Here is a 27,917-nt window from a genome sequence, read left to right as displayed (position 1 = left end):
AACCACAATGAGTATACTCTTATACCAGTTGTAATGGCTACTACCAAAAAGAAAAAGAAGATGTGCTGCTGCTGGGCTGGAGAAAAAGGGATATTCATACACTGTTGGTGGGATTATAAATTGGTGCAGCCATTTTGGAAAATGGTATAGAGTTTCTCAAAAATTAAAAATATAACTACTCCCTGTTGTTCCGTGCTCAGTTGTGTGTCCAACTCTTTGCAACCCCATGGACTGCAGCATGCCAGGCTTCCCTGTCCTTCACCAACTCCCCAGAGCTTGCTCAAACTCATGCCCATTGAGTTGGTGATGCCATCCAACCATCTCGTCCTCAGTTCAGTTCAGTCACTCAGTCATGTCCAACTCTTTGCTATCCCGTGGATCAAAGAATGCCAGGCTTCCCTGTCCATCAACTCCCAAAGCTTGCTCAAACTCATGTCCTTTGAGTTGGTGATGCTATCCAGTCATCTCATCCTCTGTCATCCCCTTCTCCTTCTGCCCTCAATCTTTCCCAGCATCAGGGTCTTTTCCACTGAGTCAGTTCTTTGCATCAGGTGGCCAAAGTATTGGAGTTTCAGCTTCAGTATCAGCCCTTCCAATGAATATTTAGGACTGATTTCCTCTACGATTGTCTGTTGGATCTCTTTACAGTCCAAGGGACTCTCAAGAGTCTTCTCCAACACCACAGTTCAAAAGCATCAATTCTTCGATGCTCAGCCTTCTTTATGGTCCTACTCTCACATCCATACCTGATGACTACTGGGAAACCCATAACTTTGTCTATGACTTATAACTACTCTATGATTCAGCAATTATACTTTGGGTACATATCTAAAGGAACAGAAATCAGGATTTCAAAAATATATCTGCACTTCCATGTTCACTGCAAAATTTTTACAATATACAAGACATGGAAACAACCTAAATGTCCATTGCCAGATGAGTTGATAAACATGTGGTATATACATACAAAGGAATATTGTTGTTGGTCAATCACTTAGTCATGTCCAACTCTTTGCAACCCCCTGGATTGCAGCATGCCAGGATTTCCTGTCCTTTACTGTCTTCTGGAGTTTGCTCAAACTTCATGTCCATTGACTTGGTGATGCCATCCAACAATCTCATCCTCTGTCTCTCCCTTCTCCTCTTGCCCTCAGTCTTTCCCAGCATCAGGATCATTTCCAAAGAGCTGGCTCTTTGTATCAGGTGGCCAAAGTATTGGAGCTTCAGCTTCAGCATCGGTCCTTCCAATGACTATTCAGGGTTGATTTCCTTTAGGATTGACTGGTTTGATCTCCTCGCTGTCCAAGAGACTTTCAAGACTTTTCTGTACCACTATTTGAAAGCTTCAATTCTTCAGTGTTTAGCGTTCTTTATCCAACTGCTCTCACATCTGTACATGACTATTATAAAAACCATAGCTTTGACTAGATGGACGTTTGTTGGCAAAGTGATGTCTCTGTTTTTTAATACACTGTCTAGGTTTGTCATAGCTTCTCTTCCAAGGAGCAAGCATCTTTTAATTTCATGGCTGCAGTCACCATGTGCGGTGATTTTGGAAACCAAACAAATAAAGCCTGTCACTGTTTCTACTTTTTCCCTGTCCATTTGCGATGAAGTGATGGAACCAGATGCCATGATCTTAGTTTTTAGAATATTGAGTTTTAAGCCAGCTTTTTCACTCTCCTTTCACTTCACTTTTATCTAGAGGAATATTATTCAAACTTAAAGAAGAAGGAAATTTTGCCTTTTGTGACAAACATAGATGAAGCAATAGGACATTACACTAAGTAAAGTAAGCCAGAGAGAGAATAACAAATAAATGCTACATGAAACCACTTATATGATGAGTCTTATATTTTCAATCTTATAGAAGCAGAGAGTGGAAGGGTTCTTGCACAGATCTGGGATGAGGGTGAAATGAGTAGGTATTAGTCAAAAGGTACAAAGGTTCAATTATAAAAGATGAATAAATCCTAGAGAGCTACTGCATGGCATAGTGCCTAAAGTTAGCAATACTATAAAATAATTATAATGGCTATAATTAATAACACTGTAGACTACACTTAAATTTTGTGCTGTTACATAAGCAACAACAACAATCAAATGAAGAAGGCAGAAGGAAATTTTGGAGGGGATGAATCTGACTTTTTTGGCGTAAGTTATGGTGACAGTTTCACTAGTATATGTGCTTGCTCAGTCATTTCAGTCATGTCTGACTCTTCATAACCCTATGGACCATAGTCTGCCAGGCTGCTCTGTCCATGGGATTCTCCAGGTAAGAATATTGAAGTGGGTTACTATGCCCTCCTCCAGGGGATCTTCCCAACCCAGGGATCGAACCTATGTCTTCTGTGGCTCCTGCACTGCAGGTGGATTTTTTTACTGCTGAGCCTCTGGGGAAGTCCACACACACACACACACACACATGAAAATTACCTATAGTTCTTTTGAAAAATAATACTATATAGTTAATATATACTTTATTATAATTTATGAGCCCATCTGATATATCTGATAATGTCTTAAAATTTTTGAGGAAATATCATTTTGAGACATTCCCCTAAGATAATTCACCAATTCAATCTCTCTTAGAACTGGAAGGAATTTTAAGCAATCGCCTGGTTCAGTGAATGCCTTAAGAAAAATAAAGAATTACTGTCACTTTTTAGATCAAGTTACATGATGTTCAATGACTCACCCAAGGCCACTTAACTATTATTTCTTTTCTCAACTATTTCTTTTTTCTAGCCAAACAGATCTCAATACCTATTTCATCTGCAACTATAAGATATTTTATTTGTCACAGATCACAGTAAAAGGCATACTGTAAAAAAAATTAAATACTTCTCATCAAAAATGAAGTGAAAAAGATAGGCAGAAGAACAGATCAGATGGATGCAATGTGAGATGAATTTGATGATTTGAAGATGAATGAAGGGGGGACACCAGCCAAGGAAATCAGGTATCCACTTGAAGGTCAGAAAGGCAAGAAATGGATTCTCCCCTGAGTCACCAGGTAGGAATACAGGCCTGCCAACACCTTGATTTTGCTCCATGAGACCCAAGTCTGACTTAAGACCTACAAAATGGTAAGATAATCAATTTGAGAGGTTTTAATGCCACAAATTTTTTCTGGTAGTTTGTTAGAGTAGTAATAGAAAACAAATAGAGAAATTAAGCAACTCAGTTTTAGAAAGAACAATTAATGTTAACCATATAAATTCCCATTTTCCTCCCTCAAAGTACTGAAGGGATTTTCTCCCTTTGGTGAATCTCAAGTCTGCTCTCCTTTTGTGGCTAACATGCAACACCTTATTGTTGGGTGAGAAGATAGAGTCTGAAGGTTGGGGTCTAAATAAAATCTTACAAAATGGGGTCTATGTGACCCTCCTAGGACAAAAGCAGGAGGGAAGCCATGGTGAGGAGGTGTCACTTACCATAGACAGTGAGGAGGAAAACCTGGGTAAGTTCGAGTCCTCCAGGGAAGCTGACTCGAGCCCGGTACTGTCCACTGTCCTCACAGGTCAGGTTCTCAACCTTCAGGGATAGGATGTTGGGCACATGGACCCTCTGCTGGTACTTGTCCTGGAGGCTGACCCAGGTTGGAGTGTCTGCCCCATGGTGGACTCGCAGCATGACACTGTAGTTTGACTCAGGGCCAAAGGCCCACCAGACCTCCTCTGGTTCAGCTTTTTGCTTCTTGGTCACGTGAAACAACACAGAACCTCCTCGGATCCCCTGCAGGGGAACACGGGCTGCAGGATCCTGAACTTCAGAACCATGTGCACCAGGACTCTTGGCCCCAGTGCTGCAGATGCCTAAAGGATTGGAAACTGGACATATGTTTTTTTCATCAATAATAAAGGAAAGAGCCCACACAAACCTCTTTTTAAAGAAATCCACCCAGGATAATTCCTAGTAAGACAACCAAGTACAATTAATTGAAATAACTTTTGGAATCAAGTCCTCTTTCTAATGAAGTTTATCATTGAATAGGTTACATAAATTTGCTAACCTGACATTTCCTTACTGACCTCATAAGGTCAGAATAAGTTAAATGACATCACAAGTGAAAAGCACCCAGCAAATTTTCAGGCACAAATTAGGTGCAAAACTGTAGAAGGCGCTTAAAATATCTCCTTACATCCCTGCCTCCTTGTGTTCGCACATATGTTTAACCCCTTTCCCTGCAGTGTGGACTGCACCTAGTGACTTGCTCTCAGGAATGGACCACAGCAGACATGGTGGATGCCACTCAGTGATTTTAGAGTACACAAGACTGCGACTTCCCTCTTGCTTACACTCATACACACTCTCTCTCTTTCTCTCTCCCTTGCTTGCTCTGAGGAATCCAGCTGCCATGTTGTCAGTTGCCCTATTGGGGAGACCCATGTAACAAGGAACCGAGGGAGCCTCCAGTCAACACCCAGGGAGGAGCTGAGGCCCTCAGTCCAACAGCCACAGGAGCTGCCTGCTAGCAGATCTTTCCTAGGTGACCCGGAGCATCAGGGTCTAGCTATCCTCAATGACCTGAGCTGATATAGCCTCAGTCAAGACCTTGATTTCAGTCTGAGAGACCCTGAGCCAGAGGACCCAGCTGGGTCCTGGCCTAGAGAAAATGTGACACTCTACCTGACGGTGTTTAAGGCACTAACTTTTGGGGTGACAGGTTACACAACAGTAAATACCTAATACAAATATGAATGCTGTTCTCCTTCTTGTTTCTAGGCAGTGTGGTAGTCAGGAGAGGTTAGGCTGCACTGTGTAACAAGCAGTCAATACCTCAAGGTCTTAGAAAAAGAGGAGTTTATGTCCCCCACCACAGGTCCCCACGAGAGAGTGAGGGAGGGTTCCTGTCACACAGAGTGGAGCTCCACCACCTCCATGGAGCCCACAGAGTCCTCACAGGCTCCCAGCCCCCAGCAGGGAGGGGAAACAGGAGAATCACACTTCTGTCCAGAAGTAGAATGCTGTCTGCTCTTGCTTTCTGGCTAGCACAGGTCACAAGGCCCTGGCTAACTGCCAGGGACTAGAATATGAGAGTGAGCAAGTGATCATTTAGTGAGCTCTGCTGTCCCTGCCACCGAGCCAGCACTTCCCTAGCCAGTCCCCGAGAGGTTGCAGTGGGCCTTCCTTGATCACTTTCCTGCAGAGCTGAGACCAGTGGGCATATTCCCCTTAGGGCCTCCCCATCCTGAGCCCACCCTCCATCTTCAGACACAGGCCCCAGGGACCGGATACTATTTGTCCTTTTTGGGGACAGGGTAGGACAGAACAGGATCAGAGAAAGTAACTCAAAGCAGCCTTAACCTGAAGGGAACAATAATTTGCTCTTTCTAGGAGGTCAGGATCCACCTGGGATGGCCTCTGGCTGCCAGGAAAAAATGTTCTCTCTCCAAATGAGTAAGTTCTCCTCATCTCAAGCCTGCCTTCTCTATTGTACTTATACCCATTCCTGGCTCTCATTAGAAGCAGAGAATGACTCAGGCCAGTATTCATATGTACGTGTATTTCAGAAATTTTTTTTGTATTTATTTAATCACTTATTCACTGAATCTCCTTGGGGTCAGGCCTCCATCCCAGTCCCTTCAGCTTCCCTTTACAGGCCTGGAGCCTTACGTTAGGCTTAATACTGCTTTACTATACTTTCAGAGCATGGTGTGCAAAGTTTCCATAGACTGTGAAAGATGAGGTCTTTCAGGAGGTGGTCTAAACACCCCTCTCAGGAGCAGAGGCAGAGAAAACAGAGGGCCAGACTGGATTCCAGAGGGGATGCTTGAAGAAGAGCATCCCTCATTCCACACAGGGCCAAGCAGTGACCTCAGTAATGGTCCGGAGGCTCCTTTTTGAAGGAACCCTAAACAGGTTCACTGCTGTCAGTCCCTGTCATGACACAGGGCTAGGACAACATGGGATGAAGAGACAGAGCAGAGGCCTTGATGTACACACAGGAGAGTCCTCTCAGGGGACAGAAGCTGGGCAGGGCCTTACGGGGGCATCTGCCCAGGCCCCTCCTGTCACAGAGGAGGAGGCCCCCCAGCGGGTGAACTTGTTCTGGGTCACACAGGGCAGAGCCACATCTGGCACCGGGGCTGCCCGCTCCCAGCCCAGTGCTTCTCCCCTGCAGGAGCTCCCACCAGCTCCCCACCCTGTCCCTGCCCTCCCCGGGGGCTCCCCTCCCAGCACTGCTGTCTCATCACCAGGATCTAAGCAGCTCTTGGAGGCTAATCCTCCAACTTTCTCTCCTGGGAAAATGGAAGCAAGTAATATCAGGGGTTTAGCAGAGCAGGGCCCACTCCAGTACTCTTGCCTGGAAACTCCCATGGACGGAGGAGCCTGGTAGGCTGCAGTCCATGGGGTCACTAAGGGTCGGACACGTCTGAGCGACTTCACTTTCACTTTTCACTTTCATGCATTGGAGAAGGAAATGGCAATCTCTTCCAGTGTTCTTGCATGGAGAATCTCATGGACAAGGGAGACTGGCGGGCTTCAGTCTATGGGGTTGCAGAGTCAGACACAACTGAAGCGACTTAGCATGCATAAAGAGCAGAGCAGGGACTTCTGGCCAGCAGAGAGTTAAACAGCAGACCCACCAGACCCTACACTTGCTGGAAATGAGGGCACCAGGGAGAGAGGAGGCTCAGCTCTCAGGCTGCAGGGAGGATGGACTCACAGCTGGTGGTGAGCACCAGCTGTGAAGAAGATGAAATAAGACATAGAAAAAGAAGGCAGACAGTAACAGCATTGTGCACTAGAAAAGGTCTAATCCTGAAGAAGAAAATTAAGCCAGAAAGGCTGCGGTTATAAAGAAGAGAGTAAAGTTTATTTAAATGATATAAAATTTAAAAATCAACATAATATTTTGTTCCCGTTTCTGACCCTTCTTTCATCATCACCCAGGAAATCAATCACCGTTTTCTCTCAACTCGTAATCAAACCCACCTGTGCCTTTGCACATCTCCTCCATCTCCATGACTCTCTCTAGATGCCAGTGACGGTAGGGACCCTTTCTTCTTTGTGTTCTGCCAGTAGACACAGGGACACACTGAGGGCATGAAGGAGACTATTGCTATGGTGAGTGCATCTCCCTGACCTCTCCAGTAGCTTCTGTGTCTCTGGGAAATTCCAGTGTGAACTGGACTCATCTTCAAGCTTCCTTTCCCACTACTTCCAAACTCATGTCCATAAAAGGGTTAAAGATGTTAAGAATGATAAAGAAAAAGATACTTCACCCACAGCATCACTTCTCACCACCCACCCTTCCAAATGTGTAGAGCATTTTAACATTCCTTCCAATGATGCCTCTTTCAGTTCACCCAGGGTGCCCAACCTCTGCTGGGAAGTGTCCATCTCATTCAGTACCATGGAGGTTGGGGCTAAGGGGGCCACAAGTTCCACTCCTTCCCAGATCCTGGGGGACCCCGAGGAAGTCATGTTCCTTCTCTGTGTGCAGATTGTCTCATCTCTAACATGAGAAATTCAAACAATTTCTCTCTCTTTTTTTCTCCCTTTATCTCACTTTGTGTCCATCTCTTTATTTTTTATTTGTGAATTTCTAGTCCCAGACTTTGGATAAGACTATAATTTTGAACATATTTTTGCAGTTAAATAACACTGGAAAAGCGAAGACAATCTATATTTTACTGTAGACAGAAGCAATCTTAAACTTCTGGGATATAGTCCTTATTTCAATGCCCTTTATTAATATAAGTTGGCCCGGTTTTACAAATGCTCTCTAATTAGTTAAATTTTATCCAGAACTGAACTGAACTGATCCAGAAATCACAATCCACAATATTTTCTTCTTTTCTTCATTCATTTGTATTTAATTTTTATATATACAATTGTCTAATCTTTCATAAATTTATAGATGTATCTACATTATTCCTGTGAATTTTCTAAATTTATTTATTTTTAATTGAAGGATAATTTCTTGGTACACATCCTTCTTTAGGACATTCTCTTTTTCTTTCAGTTCCTCATTTTTGCTCAACTCCTATTCTCTTCACTTTTTCTGCTCCCACCTCCAAACTTTTCCCCCATTTTAATCCCCTGTTAGTCATCTATTAAATTTTCTTCTGCATATTCTCCTACTCTCATAAGTACATGGGTGTATAGATGATTTTAAATATCGAAGATTACTGTTTCATTTACAAGATTAAGATTTTATTATATACAGTTTTCTGCATCTTACTGATGGAAATCCATGCATCTGACACTATCAAAAATTAGAAATACCTCCCAGCCAATTGGTAGACTGTTTTTTTTTAAGGCTTCATAATACTCCACCATACAGAAACTTCCCATCTTGTTCAATCATTTCCAAATTGACGTAAAGATTCATTGTTTCTAGGGTTTTGCCCTAAAACAGTGCTTTGCATTATAGAAGGCATCCTCCCAGAGAACTTGTTTTACTGGGAGGTAATTTTTCAACTTTTCAAAATGAAAACTAACACTGAGGTGGAATGCAAAATTTATAAACTCTTGTGAGATAAACTGGAGACTGCAAGGACCCTCTCCTTTGTGAAGGTCTGCTAGGATCTGCACCCCAAACCCTGGTGGAGAGTGTGTGTTCACTATCCCTTTCTAGTAGAGAAGCCCAAGGAGCCTAACCAGAGTTGCTTTCTCTGGCTCAGACCTGGGGCTCTAGTCGGCCTCCTCCTCCACGATGTCTGGTATAAGCTTCCAGGGCCTCTCCAAGTCTAGACCAGGAGAACCTCATTCCCTTGCCCTCTGCCCCAAGGAGCCATGTTCTTTGTTTCACTCCCTCTCCCCAGGACCCCGGGCAGGCTCTCTTGGCTTCCCTGTTACCGCAGCAGAAGCAACCTTACCTCCTTGGAAATGGTTCTCTTAATGCAGACAAGGCTGCCTGAGCTCAGGGGTCCCAGACTTGCAACAACCAAAAAGGCCATATTATTCTTTCCTTGCACTCTGAGGCTCTAAACCAAGTACACTGCATTTGAAAGCTTATAACAGAGTTGTTGTCCCTTTTTGTTCAACAAAGACGTCAAATCCTAAAGAGCACTCCAAGTGGTAGGGTCCTGCTTGGCTGGCTTTATCCGACATCCCTCCCTCCCCAGGAGCCCAGGCCACTCACTGAGAAGGAGACTGATGAATCCCAGGGGCCAGGAGGTCCAGCAGAGGTGGGGGTCTTCTGAGCAGGGCCTCATTGCAGATTGCCTGCCAGCCCGTTCAGCTGCAGAGGAAATATTGATGAAAGTAGCTGCAAGAGAAGAGAAAAGCTTGGGCCCCAGCTTCCCACCCTCAGGGTGGAGCTAACAAATTTGTTTCTAGTGGACCCTGGCCAGCATGTTAGTTCTCTGTCAGTCTATGTCTCCTGCATTGGCAGGCGGGTTCTTTACCACTAGCGCCACCTGGGAAGCCCGAGCTCTGTCAGTCTAGAGAAAGCCCTTTTATCTTATCCCCAGCATATACAGTACACACTCAATAAGTAATTTTAAAATGAAGGTATAAATAATCTCACTCTGTGATGTGCCTGGCATACTGTTGGACAGACCCCACTCAGTGAAGCTAGCTTGGAGTTCTCACATACTCTTCTGTGATTCCCTGGGGTAGCAGCTCTGCCCCGGGCAGCCCAGCTCACCAGTGCCAGGCTGTGGTCAGGCACAGAAGTCATGCTCCGCAAAAAGCCTAGGCTAAGCCCCATCTTGGGCTTCCCAGGTGCTCAGGGGTAAAGAATCTGTTTACCAATGCAGGAGATGTAGGAGATATGGGTTCGATTCTCGGGTTGGGAAAATCCCCTGGAGAAGCAAATGGCAGGCCACTCCAGTATTCTTGCCTGGAAAATTCCATGGACACAGGAGGCTGGCAGTTTACAGTCCGTGGCATTGCAAAAGAGTTAGACATGATTTAGAGACTAAACAACAACAAAGCCCCATCTGGGCTGGTGGCTCCTCTGTCTCCTTTCCATTTAATGAGTCAAATTTTCTTTGTAATTTTTCAGAAACTTCAACTCTCAGTTTCCTATGTAAAAAGCTGTGGGCAAGGAAGAAAGTTCTTTGGGGGAAGTGTCAACTTCCCACATCCCAACACAAATATTGGCATTTATCTATTGCTTGCTTCTGTATGGCCTTCCCAGCTGTCATCAGGGCTCCCTGTATACACAGGCAAATCCAGACCCCCAATAGAAATTGTGCCACAACCAAGCATTTCCCTTTAGTCTCTGCCAGCTCCATTCCTGCTCTCACAGAGGGGAAGAGAGAGACATCTACACATTCCTCCTGGCCACAGCCTCAGCTGCGTCAGCCTTCACACAACTGGCTGAGGGTCAGGCCCTGGCTTCTTCTCCCCATGCTGGATACCCCACATTATCGGAGACTCTCACCTCCCATGTTCTGGAGGAGCAGCACCATCCTCTTAATGTACCTCCTTCTCCTTCCCATTGCGGCTTCTCCCTCAGCTGCTCAGGCAGAAAGTCCCAAAGCTGGGTCCACAGGACTGGCCCCATGACCGTACACTTAAGGTAGTCAGGTACTGCATATTAAATCTTTTATGGATGTAAAACTCTCCTCCAAGAGGGATTTTATTATCTGTAAAAGGTCATAGAGCTAATCAAAGGGCAAGACCTGGACTCTTGACAGCAAGCTGAAGACACATCCCCCCAATCACAGCCCCTTTCCTATTTCAAGCAAGTCTTCTGAAGTCTAGTCTGTGCTCTTTCCAAAACTTGCTGTGCAGTATCCCAGACAGGAGAATATTCAAAATTAGTTTTATTTTCCCCTACTCCACCTAATAGCAGACAAATCAGCTTAAAATGTGGTTCGTGCATCCTGTGGTCAAAAACTATTTATAATGATTGAAAATATGGGCTGCTCATTCACTGGTTGCCTTTAGGGCAATGGAGAGCAAGCCACAATCCCCTCCTCCACTGGTCCTCACAATTCTCATGAGAGAAATCCTAGTGTGGGAACATTTTAGTTATGAAAACTATGTGGGTCATGGGCTGTGGGAAGGAGAACCCTGGAGAGGGGAAACCAGCAATGTCACTGGAGTTCAGGGACACTGTGAGGAGAGTCAGCCAACAGATAATCCATCTTGGTAAAACATCAGTGACTTTAAAAATATCCAGAGGTCTGATCTCATTTTCAGCATCCCAGCCATCCTGTTCTAAGGCATAGCACATACACATGCACACATTCCCTGACAGAAACTTTGGTAAGAGTTTATTACATGAAACTACTTGGTACTGGTAATGTTTTGGGGAATTAAAGGAAGGCACACTTGGCTCTGCTGCAGCCAAGTATATACATGTGTATATATGGGGTACAGGATAATAAAGAAGTGTAGAGCTGAGTGAGATGGGGAGCCCTGGAAAACCAGTCAGAGAAGTGACCATGAGAGTGAAAATCCCTAGGAAATGCCAGAAATTATAGGAAGGCTCTGGACCTCTGGAAAACATCACGAGTGGTCATGTCTATCTTCTTTGAATTGCACAGGACAGGACACCCCACCTAAGGACTGCGTTACATGAAGAACTTGTTGTTGTTCAGTCGCTAAGTCATGTCCAACTCTTTGTGACCTCATGGACAGCAGCATGCCAGGCTTCCCTGACCTTCACTATCTCCCAGAGTTTGCTCAAGCTCTTATCCATTGAGTCTGTGATGCCATCCAACTATCTTGTCCTCTGTTGTCCCCTTCTCCTGCCCTCAGTTTTTTCCCAGCATCAGGGTCTTTTCCAATGGGTCAGCTCTTCACACAGGTGACCAAAGTATTGATTCAATATCTACTCTTTACCAGAAGATTTATACGTGTCATTTCGGCTAATCGAAATTATTTGCTGAATTAAATCCTCAAAACAACCCTATTACCTAATCATTATATGCATCTTATAGAAGAGTATCCAGAATGTCCAAAGCTATTACATAACTTGTCCAAGGTTATATTTCAAGTAAGCAGCAAGGTGTTTACACACTGTTGACATCAGCCAGGCAATGGACATGACCAGGAGGGAGAGAAGAGTGTAGATTTTGAGAAACTCAAGTTTTAACTGAGAGAGAAAGGATCTCAGTATGGAAAGGATGGTCACTTCCTGATGTAGAAGGAAACTTCAGCCCCAGGAGTAAGAAGGGCTAGGTGCTTAGATAAAAGATGTTGGTAGAGAGGCTCTGAGTTATGATCTTGTCCCTGACCACTCTGCCTGGCTTGAGAGAGAAAAGCCACCATTCCAGCCTGTAGCATTTGCAGCAGAGAACCGGGGCATTTCATAGCTGGGCCGGGGAGGGGAAGAGATGGCAGCAGTTGCAGGGTGACAACTTGCCTTCATTGTCCATTTTTTCCTCCTTACCTTCTACTCTATAATCCAGGTATCTATTTGCTGCTAAAAATTATCAAATAAAACAAATGAATATGTATAGCAAAGCAGAAACAGACCCACAGATATAGAAAAAGAACTAGTGGTTACCAGTGGGGAGAGGGAAGAGGAGGGCAAAATAGGGGAATGGGACTAAGAGATACAAGCTACTATATAAAAGAGGTAAGCAGCAAGAATATATTGCACAGCACAGGAAATTATAGCCTTTATTTTGCAATAACATTTTTGTTTTGGCTGTGCATGGGCTTTCTCTCTAGTTGTGGTGAGCAGAGCCTACTCTTTAGTTGCGGTGTGGAGGCATCTCAATTCTCTTATTGTAGAGCATGGGCTCTAGAGTGTGCAGGCTTCAGAAGTTTGTGGCACATCAGCTTAGTTGCCCTGAAGCATGTGGAATCTTCCCAGACCAGGAATGGAACCCATGACCCCTGCACTGGCAGGCAGATTCCTAACCACTGGATTAACAGGGAAGTCCTCTAATAACTTTTAATGGAGTATAAGCTATCAGTATATTGACTCACTATGCTGTACCCCTGATAACATAATACTGTATATCAACTATACATCAATAAAAATTATAATAAAAATCATAAACAGGATGAAGGATGGTTTCAATGGGCCAAATATTCATTGGATCATGAAGAAAGCAAGGGAGTTCCATAAAAACATTTACTTCTGCTTTATTGACTATACTAAGTCCTTTGACTGTGTGGATCACAACAAACTGGAAAATTCTTCAATTTATAGGAGTACCAGACTTCTTTACCTGTCTCCTGAGAAATTTGTATGCAGGTTAAGAAGCAACAGTTAGGACCAGACTTGGGACAACTGGCTGGTTCCAAATTGGGAAATGAGTACAACAAGGCTGTATATTGTCAAATCCCTGTTTATTTAACTTATATGCAGAGTACATCATGAGAAATGCTGGGATGGATGAATTACAAGCTGAAAAAAAGATTGCTGGGAGAAATAACAACAACCTCAGATATGCTGGTGAAACCACTCTAATGGGAGTAAATGAAGATGAATTCAAAGAGTCTCTTGACGAGGGTGAAAGAGGACAGTGAAAAAGCTAGCTTAAAATTCAACATTCAAAAACTAAGATCATGGCATCTGGTCCCATCACTTCATGGCAAATAGATGGGGAAATAGTGGAAGCAGTGACAGACTTTATTTTCTTGGGCTCCAAAATCACTGCAGATGGTGACTGCAGCCATGAAATTAGAAGGCGCTTGCTTCTTGGAAGGAACGCTAGACAAACCTAGACAGCATATTAAAAACCAGAGACAGAACTTTGCCAACAAAAGTCCATCTAGTCAAAACTATGTTTTTTTCAGTAGTCATGCATGGATGTGAGAGTTGGACCATAAAGAAGGCTGAGCACTGACGAATTGATGCTTTCAGACTGTGGTGCTTGAGAAGACTCTTGAGAGTCCCTTGGACAGCAAGGAGACCAACCAGTCAATCCTAAGGGAAATTAACCCTGAATATTTGTTGGAAGGACTGATGCTCAAGCTGAAGCTCTAATACGTTGGCTACCTGATGTGAAGAGCTGACTCAGGAAAAACCCTGATGCTGGGAAAGACTGAAGACAAAAGGAGAAGGGGATGAAGAAGATAAGATGTTTAGATAGCATCACTGACTCAATGGACATGAATTTGAGCAAACTCTGGGAGATGGTGGAGGACAGAGAAGACTGGTATGCTTCATTCCATAGACTTGTAAAGAGTCAGACATGACTTAACTACTGAACACATAATATACACAGCACACACTGAAAAACTTTAGATGTGATTAGAAAACAATGAGTATTTTAACATGTGTACTCAAATGTGGAGGATAGAAAATTTAGGATCATACAAAATTCTCTCCTTCATAGAAGAAGTGAGAAAACCAACTACACTTTTGGATATCTTTTTCAGAATGCTGGAAATTATCCAATGGTTTGCAGCAACCTGAGGAGCATATAGTCAAGTGCTGAGGTCCAGCCCCAGCTGATCCAGGGAGCTCGAAGCAGGGACGGCGTCGGCAAGGATCAGGATACAATAGCTTCAATTAGATATTAATTAGAGATGTAAAGAGTAATAGAATGAGGATAGCTCAGCAGGAAAATTCAGTGGAGAAAAGAGGCTGAGTAGCTTGGTTTACATGGGAGACCAAAAAAACTTCAAGACAAGAAGTTTGCACCACTTACGTAGGCCGCAGGCGTCCTTCCATTCTCCTGAAGGAGAGGAGACACTGAGGCCTCCCCGGTTGGATCTTAGAAGCCCAGAAAAAATTAGTAAGCTTGATGGGTTCCATGCTCCAGATGGAGACTCAGCCAGAGTTTGAGAGAGAGAGCGACATGGGGAGACCAGTATTTGGAGAAACTGATCCCCATTCTTTATTTTCCATGGTCTACTTTTATACACTGAGATGTTATGCAAAAGTCACGTGGGGTCAGCAGTCCTGACTTTTATCAAAGTCAGGTGCTTCATACAAATGTATACAGAGGTCTTAGGGGTGTTACATCATCTTCTGGCCAGGGGGCCTACTGACAATTTATGACCCTCTCCTTGTGACAGCGGTCAGTCAACCAGGACACTTATTTCTCCAGGGGTGATTATTCTTAAAAAAGATTCCACCTTCCGAAGGTACCAGATAAAGTTACATTCCTATAGGGTGAGGGTGTAGTGGGTTTTAGTTAAGGAAAGAATTCACTTAGCCTAAGGTCTAACGTGATTAATATCAGAGGTTAATACTTATTTTCTCTATGTATTCATTAATGTGTACAGGGGCAGGGGATGTGGAGACTTAGCAACAAACATTGGCTCAACAAATGACAAACCCTTCACCAATACAATTTCTAATCAGCCCACTATACTTATACTAATGGTTTTCTAACTTTTCTAAGGAACCTGTTTTTAGAAGGTTTAAAGCCTCTCATGCCTCTCACGGTTGGGAGGCTGTAAGCAATCACATGTGCTCGGACAAGCCTGTCAGGCAGGCTAGAGAACCTTCAGAGGAGTTTGTAGGTTAAAACACTCTTGTCACGCCCAGGAATTTTTATTAACTGGAGCTCTAAGTTAACTCCTTCTTTGAAAGAGGTGGTGGGGGACAGCCCCCGGTAAAGTCAGAGGTGTAGGTGAGAGCACAAAGTAGTAAAGTAGGCAGGCTCTGGTTATGGGGGTAGATGCTCGAGGATTTCCAGGGGGACTCCTGAGGCTCGATCCCGCCTTTGCATATGTCGAGCCTCCTTCCTCATGACCTTTGCTACAGGCGGAGTGCCTCACGCTGACCCCCAACAGTCAAGAAAAATGGCTGAATCACATTCAGAACAGTATTATGAACCAAATGTTTGTTTTCTCCCAAATTTTTATGTTGAATCACTAACCTCCAATATTATGTTATTTGGAGACAGGGCAATTGGGAGGTAATGAGGTGGATGAGGTCAAGAAGGTGGGGCCCTCATGATGGGATTATTGCCTTTATAAGAAGGGGTACTAGAGAGCTCTTTCTGTCTCTTCCTTGTGAGATACAGCAAGAACTGACCATCTGCAAGCCAAGAGGAGGGCCCTCACCAGGAACTGATTCAGTCAGTACCTTGATTTTGAACAAGCCCCATAACTGTGAGAAAGAAATGTTGTGTTTAATACCATTCAATGGTGTTTTGCTATAGCATCTCAAGATGACAAAGACAAACAAGGAGCTTTAACAAAGACAAACAGAAGCATTGCCAATAAGCTGTCATGATATCAAGTATTTGGTGATAAATTGGAAGACTTCATTTGCAAGGAAGTCTGTATTTGGCCTAACTCAGAGCTCTTCCACTGTGAAATGGCTTTACCCAGTGGCATTCATCAAAGCAATTATGAGCAAGTTTTCATTTTGTGGATACCTGAGGAGTTGGATTACTGGTAATGCAAACAAGAGACTAACTAATATCTTAAAAGGAAAACCTTGGTAACGACATGTTTATAGACACATTGAAAAGTTCTGACATATCCCAGGAATCTATAAGTCCAAGAAAATGCATACAGTCCAAGAAAATGCCACTGTGTACAATTTTCAAAAAAGCCTGAGATGGTCTTATTCTCTAACTTGCAGCTGACCTTGGAGATCATCATCATAAGTAGAAACTGAAGCCTAAGGTAGAGTTGTGAACTGTATGAATGAGTGTTGAAGACAAGCCCAAAATTCAAACAGAGATCTTCACCAAAGACTAAAAGATGTATTAGTTCCAGACATTTAAGGAGATTTCCTTTCAGCACTAGTTGTCTATTAAGCCAACCAATCAGAAACTCCACTGGACACACACAACAAAATTCAGAATATTTTCAGAAAAGTCAAAGGAAAAGTCAACTTTTAAATAAAAATGACAAAAATTTACAAACAGAAGTAGCAGCAGCAACAAAGAAATTAGAATCATATGATAGAAATGTTAGCTAATGCTGTCGTAGTAATTTTATTGCAATCACTATATATATTGACTTGACATATTGTACACTTTAAACTTACACAATATTACATGTCAATTATAATTGAAAAGGACTTTTCAAATTTTTTTTTAACCATTTACTACCTACTAGGTAACTTTATTGAAAGTATCTTGCATTCATGATGGATGCTTTCTGGGTTATGCCACACGTTTTAACATTAAAGGTTAAATTATTTTCTACATGTAAGTAGTATGAATAGTTTTCCCCACATGGGATCACTGATTATAAAAAGATGAAACACCATATAGGCTATCTTTTTTAACTGAAAAGCTAGCAAACTAATTATTATATCTCCTCCCAAACCACTAACTGAGTAGTAACTGAGCCTTGAAAGCTGAGAGGATTAAAAGTGCAAAAATAAGCCCTCAGACCCAATTAAGGAAGCCCTGCTACATACAGGCTAATGAATACCAGGGGTACTTACTCATCCAGGAAGATTAAAGACACTCTGACAACCCCACTCAAAGCATTTACCTCAAGTAGCCTTTATCCAGTTTCCAGTTGAATAAACATAATACGTTGTTAAATTCTATTTCAGAAGGTTTTTCGCAAGTTGCTTTATTTACAACGCCAACTTTAAAAGTCACTGAACTAAAATTAACTGGACAATAAACTAGGCAGAAATTGCTTTACAAAAAGGGAAAGCCCAAAATGCCACTTTCTATAGGGAATCCACAGTTCAATTTTATTCAGAGCAAAGAAAAGAAACTTTCAATCATACTAGAAGAAACTGGGCCTTAAGTTTGGGAACTGTACTGAAACTACACATGCAATGAGGACAACATTCTGCTGATACAATTGACTTGCTGCTGCATTTGTTGACTCTTTTTCTAATATTAACAATTATAAACAAAGCAGTGCAACTAGTATTTGGAATAATCCTTACAGTGTTACAGCGTTAGACATGAAATTTCACTTTTCCTCACACCACTGGTTCTCTTTGCGTACCTGGGCTTCCTCTTCTTCAGTAAAATCATTTTTGATATTGAATGTCTTTCGAATCTCCTCAGGAGTTTTGCCCTTGATCATATTAGCAACAGTCTTGCAGGTAACATCAAGCAAACCTTTGATGTCTAAGTAGTTTGCCGCCAATATAAGTTCAAAGAGTGTCCCTTGGTCAACTTTCAGGAATTCTTGATCCCAAACAGGTATATCATATGTTCGTTTTTCTTTGTTCTCATCATCCTCAGGAGGAGGAGGATCATCCTTGTGGTGGGTGCACCACTGAATGACCTTTTTCAATATTGTTGCATTAACATTTGGCAAAGGGACTGGATCATCATCTCCTTCATCATCCATTCCCAAATCTTCCAACATAGTCTTGATGGTCACAGATTGTTTTGCAATTTCAACATCAACTTCGAATATCTCTCCATCAGAACTCTGCAACTTAATTGAAGGCATGGTGTTAGGTCTCAAGGAGATGGCGGGCTGGAGGCTGAAGTGAGCAGGGCAACGTTGTCAAACAGCAACACTAAAAAGCGGAGAACAAGGCCACTACAGTCGACTTTTCAATTTTTAAAAGTCCTTTTAGGGACGAGATCCTGATCTCCAGAGTTGCTGCATTTTATCAATTTAAATGTATAATTTCCAATAAAACATACAAGACAAGGAAGCAGAATATATGATCCATACACACAGAAAAAAAAACAATCAGTAGAAAACATCCCTGAGGAAAACCAAATATGGAACTTACTTGGCAAAGACTCTAGGTTAGCTGTTTAAATAAGTTCAAAGAACTAAGGAAATCAAATATGAAGAACAGAAGGAAAACATAAGATCAAAGTATCATCAATAGTAAGTGTCATCAAAGATACAGAAATTAAGATAAAGGACCAAGTAGAAATTCTGGAGTTGAAAAATATGATAACTTGTAGAAAAAAATCACTAGAGTAACTCAATAACATTTATGAACAGGCAGAAAAAAAACCCCAACAAATCAAAGATATGTCAATTTGGATAATTCAGCCTGAAGAATAGAAAGAAAAAATAATGAAAAATAAACAGATTATCAGAGACCCGAGGGACACCATGACAATATCAGCACACATGTAATGGATTCTCAGAAAGACAGGCAAAAGAAAAAGGACCACACAGAATGTTCAAAGCAATAAATGGTGGTAAATTTCCCAAAGTTAATAATAAAAAAACTCAACATGTCAAAACAGGATAAATTCAAAGAGGTCTACACCTAGGCATATCATAACCAAGTTATCAAAAGACAGAGAACCTTGAAAGTAGAAATAAAGAAGTGATTCATCATATTAAAAAGGATTACCCAATAAGATTAACAGTTTATTTCAGAAACCAAGGCAGTGAGAAGACGCAGGGATGACAAATGCAGGTGTTGAGAGAAAAAAGTCAGCCAAGATCTTGATTAACAGCAAGCTATTCTTTAAGTACCAATTAAGACACACTCAGATAAACAAAAACTAATAGTTTTTTACTTGCAGACCTGCTTTATCAGCCTAAAATAGAATATACTGTACAATAAATAAAATCATATAAACTAAGGAAGAGTACCAGTAGAGAAAATAAGAAAAGGCAAATATAGAAAGGAATGTGAAGTAAGTCAGAAAGAGAAACATCAATACAATATATTAATACATATATATGGAATTTAGAAAGATGGCAACGATGACCCTATATGCAAGACAGGAAAAGAGATACAGCTGTAAAGAACAGACTTTTGGACTCTGTGGAAGAAAGCGAGGGTGGAATGACTTGAGAGAATAGCATTGAAACATGTATATTACCATATGTAAAATAGATGACCAGTGCAAGTTTGATGCATGAAGCAGGGCACTCAAAGCTGGTGCTCTGGGACAATCCAGAGGGATGAGGTGAGGAAGGAGGTGGGAGAGGAGCTCAGGACATGGGGGACACATGTATACCCATGGCTGATTCATGTCTATGTATGGTAAAAACCACCACAATATTGTAAAACAATTAGCCTCCAATTAAAATAAATAAACAAAATTTTAAGAAAGGAATATGATTTTTTTGGTCATTTATTACAGTTTTTTATTCAATCTTATTTAAAAGACAACCTGCAGAAAGTAATTAAAATAAATATGTGTTAATGGGCACACTAGATAAAAGATGAACTTAGTACAACAGTTCAGTTCAGTTCAGTTCAGCCGCTCAGTCATGTCCAACTCTTTGCGAACTCATGGACCGCAGCACTCCAGGCCTCGCTGTCCATCACCAACTTCCAGAGTTTACTCAAACTCATTTCCATTGAATCGGTGATGCCATCCAACCATCTCATCCTCTGTCATCCCCTTCTCCTGCTGTCCCCAATCCCTCTCAGCATCAGAGTCTTTTCCACTGAGTCAGTTCTTTGCATCAGGTGGCCAAAGTATCGGAGTTTCAGCCTCAGCATCAGTCCTTCCAATGAACACTCAAGACTGATCTCCTTTAGGATGGACTGGTTAGATCTCCTTGCAGTCCAAGGGACTCTCAAGAATCTTCTCCAACACCACAGTTCAAAAGCATCAATTCTTCGGTGCTCAGCTTTCTTTAGAGTCCAACTCTCACATCCATATGTGACTATTGGAAAAACCATAGCCTTGACTAGATGGATCTTTGTTGGCAAAGTAATGTCTTTGCTTTTTAATATGCTGTCTAGGTTGGTCATAACTTTCCTTCAAAGAAGTGAGCGTCTTTTAATTTCATGGCTGCAGTCACCATCTGCAGTGACTTAGGAGCCCCCCCCCCCCATAAAGTCTACCACTGTTTCAACTGTTTCCCCATCTATTTGCCATGAGGTGATGGGACTGGATGCCATGATCTCAGTTTTCTGAATGTAGAGCTTTAAGCCAACTTTTTCATTCTCCTCTTTCACTTTCATCAAGAGACTGTAGTTCTTCTTCACTTTCTGCCATAAGGGTGATGTCATATACATATCTGAGGTTATTGATATTTCTCCCAGCAATCTTGATTCCAGCTTGTGCTTCCTCCAGCCCAGCATTTTGCATGATGTACTCTGCATATAAGTTAAATAAGCGGAGTGACAATATACAGCCTTGACGTACTCCCAAACTTTTATAAATTAGGATGTTAATTACAATGCCCAGAAAAAAGAAGTTATGAGGAAATAGTGTGAATAATTGTATGACAGAATTTGATTACCTAGATAATAGAAAAATTTCCAGAAATACACAAACTATCTAAATGAACTCAAGAAGAAATAGAAAATCTAATCATATCTATAACAAACAATGAAATTGAATAAATATTCAAAGCACTTCAATTTTGAGGTGAATTATAACCCATCCTCTCATCCCTCACTTTCAAATGTTGAAGTCCTAACTCTCAATATGACTGTATTTGGAGATAGGGTCTTTAAGAAGGCAGCTAGGTTAAAAAGGTCGTAAAGTAGGGCACTACATCGGTATCACTGGACCCTTTCGTGAAGGGGGATATGCACACACAGAGAAAATCCATGTGAAGACACAGCAAGAAAGGGACCTTCTGCAAGCCAGGGAGCAAGACCTCAAGAGAAATAAAAACTGCCAGCATCTTGAACTTTGACTTTCAGCCTCCAGAACTGTGAGAAAGTAAATGACTATTGTTTGAGCCACCCTGCCTTGCTATTTTGTTATGGTAACCCTTAGAGTCTAAAACTCTAAGGGTTTTTCCAGTAGTCATGTATGAATGTGAGCATTGGATGCTAAAGAAAGCTGAGTGATGAAGAACTGATGCTTTTGAACTGCAGTGTTGGAGAAGACTCTTGAGAGTCGCTTGGACAGCAAGAAGATCTAACTAGTAAATCCTAAAGGAAATCAGTCTTGAATATTCATTGAAAGGACTGATGCTGAAGTGGAAACTCCAATACTTTGGCCACCTTATGCGAAGAACTGACTCAGTGGAAAAGACCCTGATGCTGGGAAAGATTGAAGGCAGGAGGAGAGGGGATGACAGAGGATGAGATGGTTGGATGGCATCACCAACTCGATGGACATGAGTTTGAGCAAGCTCTGGGAGTTGGTGATGGACAGGGAAGCGTGGTGTGTGCAGTCCATGGGGTTTCTAAAAGTCAGACATAACTGAGTGACTGAACTGACTGAGAATCTAAAACAATTCACAGAGTAACTTTAGCTGAGACACTCCCAACTATTTCTTTATTTTATTATTAGTATTATTTTTATTATTTTTACTTTACAATATTGTATTGGTTTTGCCATACATCAACATGCATCTGCCACGGGTGTACACGTGATCCCCATCCTGAACCCCCCTCCCACCTCCCTCCCCATACCATCCCTCTGGGTCATCCCAGTGCACCAGCCCCAAGCTTCCTGTATCCTGCATCAAACCTGGACTGGTGATTCATTTTTTATATGATATTATACATGTTTTAATGCCATTCTCTCAAATCATTCCACCCTCTCCCTCTCCCACAGAGTCCAAAAGACTGTTCTATACATCAGTGTCTCTTTTGCTGTCTCGCATACAGGTTTGTGGTTACTATCTTTCTAAATTCCATATACATGCATTAGTATACTGTATTGGTGTTTTTCTTTCTGGCTTACTTCACTCTGTATAATAGGCCCCAGTTTCATCCACCTCATTAGAACTGATTCAAATGTATTCTTTTTAATGGCTAAATAATACTCCATTGTGTATATGTACCACAGCTTTCTTATCCATTCATCTGCTGATGGACATCTAGGTTGCTTCCATGTCCTGGCTATTATAAACAGTGCTGCGATGAACACTGGGGTACGCGTGTCTCTTTCCCTTCTGGTTTCCTCAGTGTGTATGCCCAGCAGTGGGATTGCTGGGTCATAAGGCAGGTCTATTTCCAGTTTTTTAAGGAATCTCCACACTGTTCTCCATAGTGGCTGTACTAGTTTGCATTCCCACAAACAGTGGAAGAGGGTTCCCTTTTCTCCACACCCTCTCCAGCATTTATTACTTGTAGACTTTTGGGTTGCAGCCATTCTGACTGGCGTGAAATGGTACCTCATAGTGGTTTTGATTTGCATTTCTCTGATAATGAGTGATGTTGAGCATCTTTTCCTGTGTTTGTTAGCCATCAGTATGTCTTCTTTGGAGAAACGTCTATTTAGATCTTTGGCCCATTTTTTGATTGGGTCGTTTATTTTTCTGGAATTGAGCTGTAGGAGTTGTTTGTATATTTTTGAGATTAGTTGTTTGTCAGTTGCTTCATTTGCTATTATTTTCTCCCATTCTGAAGGCTGTATTTTCACCTTGCTTATAGTTTCTTTTGTTGCTCAGAAGCTTTTAATTTTAATTAGATCCCATTTGTTTATTTTTGCTTTTATTTCCAATATTCTGGGAGGTGGGTCATAGAGGATCCTGCTGTGATGTCGGAGAGTGTTTTGCCTGTGTTCTCCTCTAAGAGTTTTATAGTTTCTGGTCTTATGTTTAGATCTTTAATCCATTTTGAGTTTATTTTTGTGTATGATGTTAGAAAGTGTCCTAGTTTCATTCTTTTACAAGTGGTTGACCAGTTCTCCCAGCACCACTTGTGAAAGAGATGGTCTTTTCTCCATTGTATATTCTTGCCTCCTTTGTCAAAGATAAGGTGTTCATAGGTGCGTGGGTTTATCTCTGGGCTTTCTATTTTGTTCCATTGATCTATATTTCTGTCTTTGTGCCTGTACCATATTGTCTGATGACTATGGCTTTGTAGTAGAGCCTGAAATCAGGCAGGTTGATTCCTCCAGTTCCATTCTTCTTTCTCAAGATTGTTTTGGCTATTTGAGGTTTTTTGTATTTCCACACACACTGTGAAATTATTTATTCTAGCTCTGTGAAGAATGCTGTTGGTAGCTTGATAGAGATTGCATTGAATCTATAAATTGCTTTGGGTAGTATACTCATTTTCACTATATTGATTCTTCCGATTCATGAACATGGTATATTTCTCCATCTATTAGTGTCCTCTTTGACTTCTTTCACCAGTGTTTTATAGTTTTCTAGGGACATTACTTTGCCACAAAGGTTAGTCTAGTCAAGGCTATGGTTTTTCCTGTGGTCATGTATGGATATGAGAGTTGGACTGTGAAGAAAGGTGAGCGCTGAAGAACTGATGCTTTTGAACTGTGGTGTTGGAGAAGACTCTTGAGAGTCCCTTGGACTGCAAGGAGATCCAACCAGTCCATTCTGAAGGAGATCAGCCCTGGGATTTCTTTGGAAGGAATGATGGATGCTAAAGCTGAAACTCCAGTACTTTGGCCACCTCATGGGAAGAGTTGACTCATTGGAAAAGACTCTGATGCTGGGAGGGATTGGGGGCAGGAGGAGAAGGGGACGACAGAGGATGAGATGGCTGGATGGCATCACTGACTTGATGGACATGAGTCTGGGTGAACTCAGGGAGTTGGTGATGGACAGGGAGGCCTGGCATGCTGCGGTTCATGGGGTCGCAAAGAGTCGGACACGACTGAGCGACTGATCTCATCTGATATATAGGTCTTTAGTTTCTTTAGGTAGATATATTCCTAAGTATTTTATTCTTTTCGTTGCAATGGTGAATGGGATTGTTTCCTTAATTTCTCTTTCTATTTTCTCATTATTAGTGTATAGGAATGCAAGGGATTTCAGTGTGTTAATTTTATATCTTGCAACTTTACTATATTCATTGATTAGTTCTAGTAATTTTCTGGTGGAGTCTTTAGGGTTTTTTATGTAGAGGATCATGTCATCTGCAAATAGTGAGAGCTTTACTTCTTTTCCAATTTGGATTCCTTTTTATTTCTTTTTCTGTTCTGATTGCTGTGGCCAAAACTTCCAAAACTATGTTGAATAGTAGTGGTGAAAGTGGGCACCCTTGTCTTGTTCCTAACTTGAGGGGAAATGCTTTCAATTTTTCACCATTGAGGATAATGTTTGCTGTGGGTTTGTCATATATAGCTTTTATTATGTTGAGGCATATTCCTTCCATTCCTGCTTTCTGGAGAGTTTTTATCATAAATGGATGTTGAATTTTGTCAAAGGCTTTCTCTGCATCTATTAAGATAATCATATGGTTTTTTTTTTTAAACTTGTTGATATGGTGTAGTACATTGATTGATTTGCGGATATTGAAGAATCCTTGCATCCCTGGGATAAAGCCGACTTGGTCATGGTATATGATCTTTTTAGTGTGTTGTTGGATTCTGATTGCTAGAATTTTGTTAAGGATTTTTGCATCTATGTTCATCAGTGATATTGGCCTGTAGTTTTCTTTTTTTGTGGCATCTTTGTCAGGTTTTGGTATTATGGTGATGGTGGCCTCGTAGAATGAGTTTGGAAGTTTACCTTCCTCTGCAACTTTCTGGAAGAGTTTGTGTAGGATAGGTGTTAGCTCTTCTCTAAATTTTTTGGTAGAATTCAGCTGTGAAGCCGTCTGGACCTGGGCTTTTGTTTGCTGGAAGATTTCTGATTACAGTTTCAATTTCCGTGCTTGTGATGGGTCTGTTAAAATTTTCTATTTCTTCCTGGTTTAGTTTTGGAAAGTTGTACTTTTCTAAGAATTTGTCCATTTCTTCCACGTTGTCCATTTTATTGGCATATAATTGTTGATAGTAGTCTCTTATGATCCTTTGTATGTGTGTGTTGTCTGTTGTGATCTCTCCATTTTCATTTCTAATTTTATTGATTTGATTTTTCTCCCTTTGTTTCTTGATGAGTCTGGCTAATGGTTTGTCAATTTTATTTATCCTTTCAAAGAACCAGATTTTGGCTTTGTTGATTTTTGCTATGGTTTCCTTTGTTTCTTTTGCATTTATTTCTCCCCTAGTTTTTAAGATTTCTTTCCTTCTACTAACCCTGGAGTTCTTCATTTCTTCCTTTTCTAGTTGCTTTAGGTGTAGAATTAGGTTATTTATGTGACTTTTTTCTTGTTTCTTGAGGTATGCCTGTATTGCTATGAACTTTCCCCTTAGGACTGCTTTTACAGTGTCCCATAGGTTTTGGGTTATTGTGTTTTCATTTTCATTCATTTCTATGCATATTTTTATTTCCTTTTTGATTTCTTCTGTGATTTGTTGGTTATTCAGCAGTGTGTTGCTCAGCCTCCATATGTTGGAATTTTTAATAGTTTTTCTCCTGTAATTGAGATCTAATCTTACTGCATTGTGGTCAGAAAAGATGCTTGGAATGATTTCATTTTTTTTAATTTGCCAAGGCTAGATTTATGGCCCAGGATGTGATCTATCCTGGAGAAGGTTCCATGTGCACCTGAGAAAAAGGTAAAATTCATTGTTTTGGGGTGAATGTCCTACAGATATCAATTAGGTCTAACTGGTCTATTGTTTCATTTAAAGTTTGTGTTTCTTTGTTAATTTTCTGTTTAGTTGATCTATCCATAGGTGTGAGTGGGGTATTAAAGTCTCCCAATATTATTGTGTTAATGTTAATTTCCCCTTTCATACTTGTTAGCATTTTTCTTACATATTGCAATGCTCCTATGTTGGGTGCATATATATTTATAATTGTTATATCTTCTTGGATTGATCCTTTGATCATTATGTAGTGTCCTTCTTTGTCTCTTTTTACAGCCTTTGTTTTAAAGTTTATTTTGTCTGATATGAGTGTTGCTACTCCTGCTTTCTTTTGATCTCTGTTTGCACAGAATATCTTTTTCCAGCCCTTCACTTTCAGTCTATATGTGTCCCCTGTTTTGAGGTGGGTCTCTTGTAGACAACATATACCGGGGTCTTGTTTTTGTATCCATTCAGCCAGTCTTTGTCTTTTGGTTGGGGCATTCAACCCATTTATGTTTAAGGTAATTATTGATAAGTATGATCCCATTGCCATTTACTTTATTGTTTTGGGTTCGAGTTTATACACCGTTTTTCTGTCTCTTGTCTAGAGAATATCCTTTAGCATTTGTTGGAGAGCTGGTTTGGTGGTGCTGAATTCTCTCAGCTTTTGCTTGTCTGTGAAGCTTTTGATTTCTCCTTCATAATTGAATGAGATCCTTGCTGGGTACAGTAATCTGGGCTGTAGGTTATTTTCTTTCATCACTTTAAGTATGTCTTTCCATTTCCTCCTGGTTTGAAGAGTTTCTATTGAAAGATCAGCTGTTATCTTTATGGGAATCACCTTGTGTGTTATTTGTTGTTTTTCCCTTGTTGCTTTTAATATTTGTTTTTTGTGTTTGATCTTCGTTAATTTGATTAATATGTGTCTTGGGGTGTTTTGCCTTGGGTTTAACCTGTTTGGAACTCTCTGGGTTTCTTGGAGTTGGGTGATTATTTCCTTCCCCATTTTAGGGAAGTTTTCAACTATTATCTCCTCAAATATCTTCTCATGGTCTTTCTTTTTGTCTTCTTCTTCTGGGACTCCTATGATTCGAATGTTGTGGCATTTAATATTGTCCTGGAGGTCTCTGAGATTGTCCTCATTTCTTTTAATTCTTCTTTTTTCCTCTCTGATTCATTTATTTCTACCATTCTATCTTCTATTTCACTAATCCTATCTTCTGCCTCCGTTATTCTACTATTTGTTGCCTCCAGAGTGTTTTTGATCTCATTTATTGCATTATTCATTATATATTGACTCTTTTTTATTTCTTCTAGGTCCTTGTTAAATCTTTCTTGCATTTTCTCAATCCTTGCCTCCAGGCTATTTATCTGTGATTCCATTTTTATTTCAATATTTTGGATCATTTTCACTATCATTATTTGGAATTCTTTATCAGGTAGATTCCCTATCTCTTCCTCTTTTGTTTGGTTTGTTGGGCATTTATCCTGTTCCTTTACCTGCTGGGTGTTCCTGTGTCTCTTCATCTTGTTTATATTGTTGAGTTTGGGGTGGCCTTTCTGTATTCTGGCAGTTTGTGGAGTTCTCTTTATTATGGAGTTTCCTCACTGTGGGTGGGGCTATATTGGTGGCTTGTCAATGTTCTTGGTTAGGGAAGCTTGTGTTGGTGTTCTGGTCGGTGGAGCTGGATTTCTTCTCTCTGGAGTGCAATGAAGTGTCTAGTAATGAGTTATGAGATGTCAATGGATTTGGAGTAACTTTGGGCAGCCTGTATATTGAAGCTCAGGGCTTTGTTCCTGTGTTGTTGGAGAATTTGCGTGGTATGTCTTGCTCTGGAACTTGTTGGCCCTTAGGTGGTGTTTGGTTTCAGTATAGGTATGGAGGCATTT

The 27,917-nt window shown here is 41.2% G+C and overlaps 2 protein-coding genes across 7 annotated transcripts in view; both read right to left on the bottom strand.

Annotated features, from left to right (window-relative positions):
• The window catches only part of LOC102402750 (SLAM family member 5), a 30,951-nt gene extending 20,191 nt beyond the window's left edge, over nt 1–10,760 (bottom strand). The window contains exons 1-3 of one of the 6 annotated variants that reach the window (XM_044944187.2): nt 10,346–10,760; nt 9,098–9,223; nt 3,438–3,833 (exon numbers count right to left, since the gene is read on the bottom strand). In XM_044944187.2, coding sequence (XP_044800122.2) covers nt 3,438–3,833; nt 9,098–9,223; nt 10,346–10,403 — 580 coding nt within the window. In that variant the 5' untranslated portion in view covers nt 10,404–10,760. Of the gene's footprint in view, nt 1–3,437; nt 3,834–6,942; nt 7,023–9,097; nt 9,299–10,345 lie in introns of those variants that run through there. The other 5 variants (XM_044944186.2, XM_044944185.2, XM_006050585.4 and 2 more) reach the window with 5 other exon arrangements.
• Nucleotides 10,761–17,354: 6,594 nt separating this feature from the next.
• Nucleotides 17,355–18,280, bottom strand: LOC102410717 (S-phase kinase-associated protein 1-like). Its single transcript, XM_044944184.2, has one exon. It carries the CDS (start codon nt 18,208–18,210, stop codon nt 17,719–17,721), a length of 492 nt encoding a protein of 163 aa, XP_044800119.2. The 5' UTR covers nt 18,211–18,280; the 3' UTR covers nt 17,355–17,718.
• Nucleotides 18,281–27,917: the final 9,637 nt, after the last annotated feature.

The sequence above is a fragment of the Bubalus bubalis genome, chromosome 6 (genome assembly GCF_019923935.1).
Source record: "Bubalus bubalis isolate 160015118507 breed Murrah chromosome 6, NDDB_SH_1, whole genome shotgun sequence".
Classification (NCBI taxonomy): Eukaryota; Metazoa; Chordata; class Mammalia; order Artiodactyla; family Bovidae; genus Bubalus; species Bubalus bubalis.
This window is presented reverse-complemented; position numbering and strand designations above follow the sequence as displayed.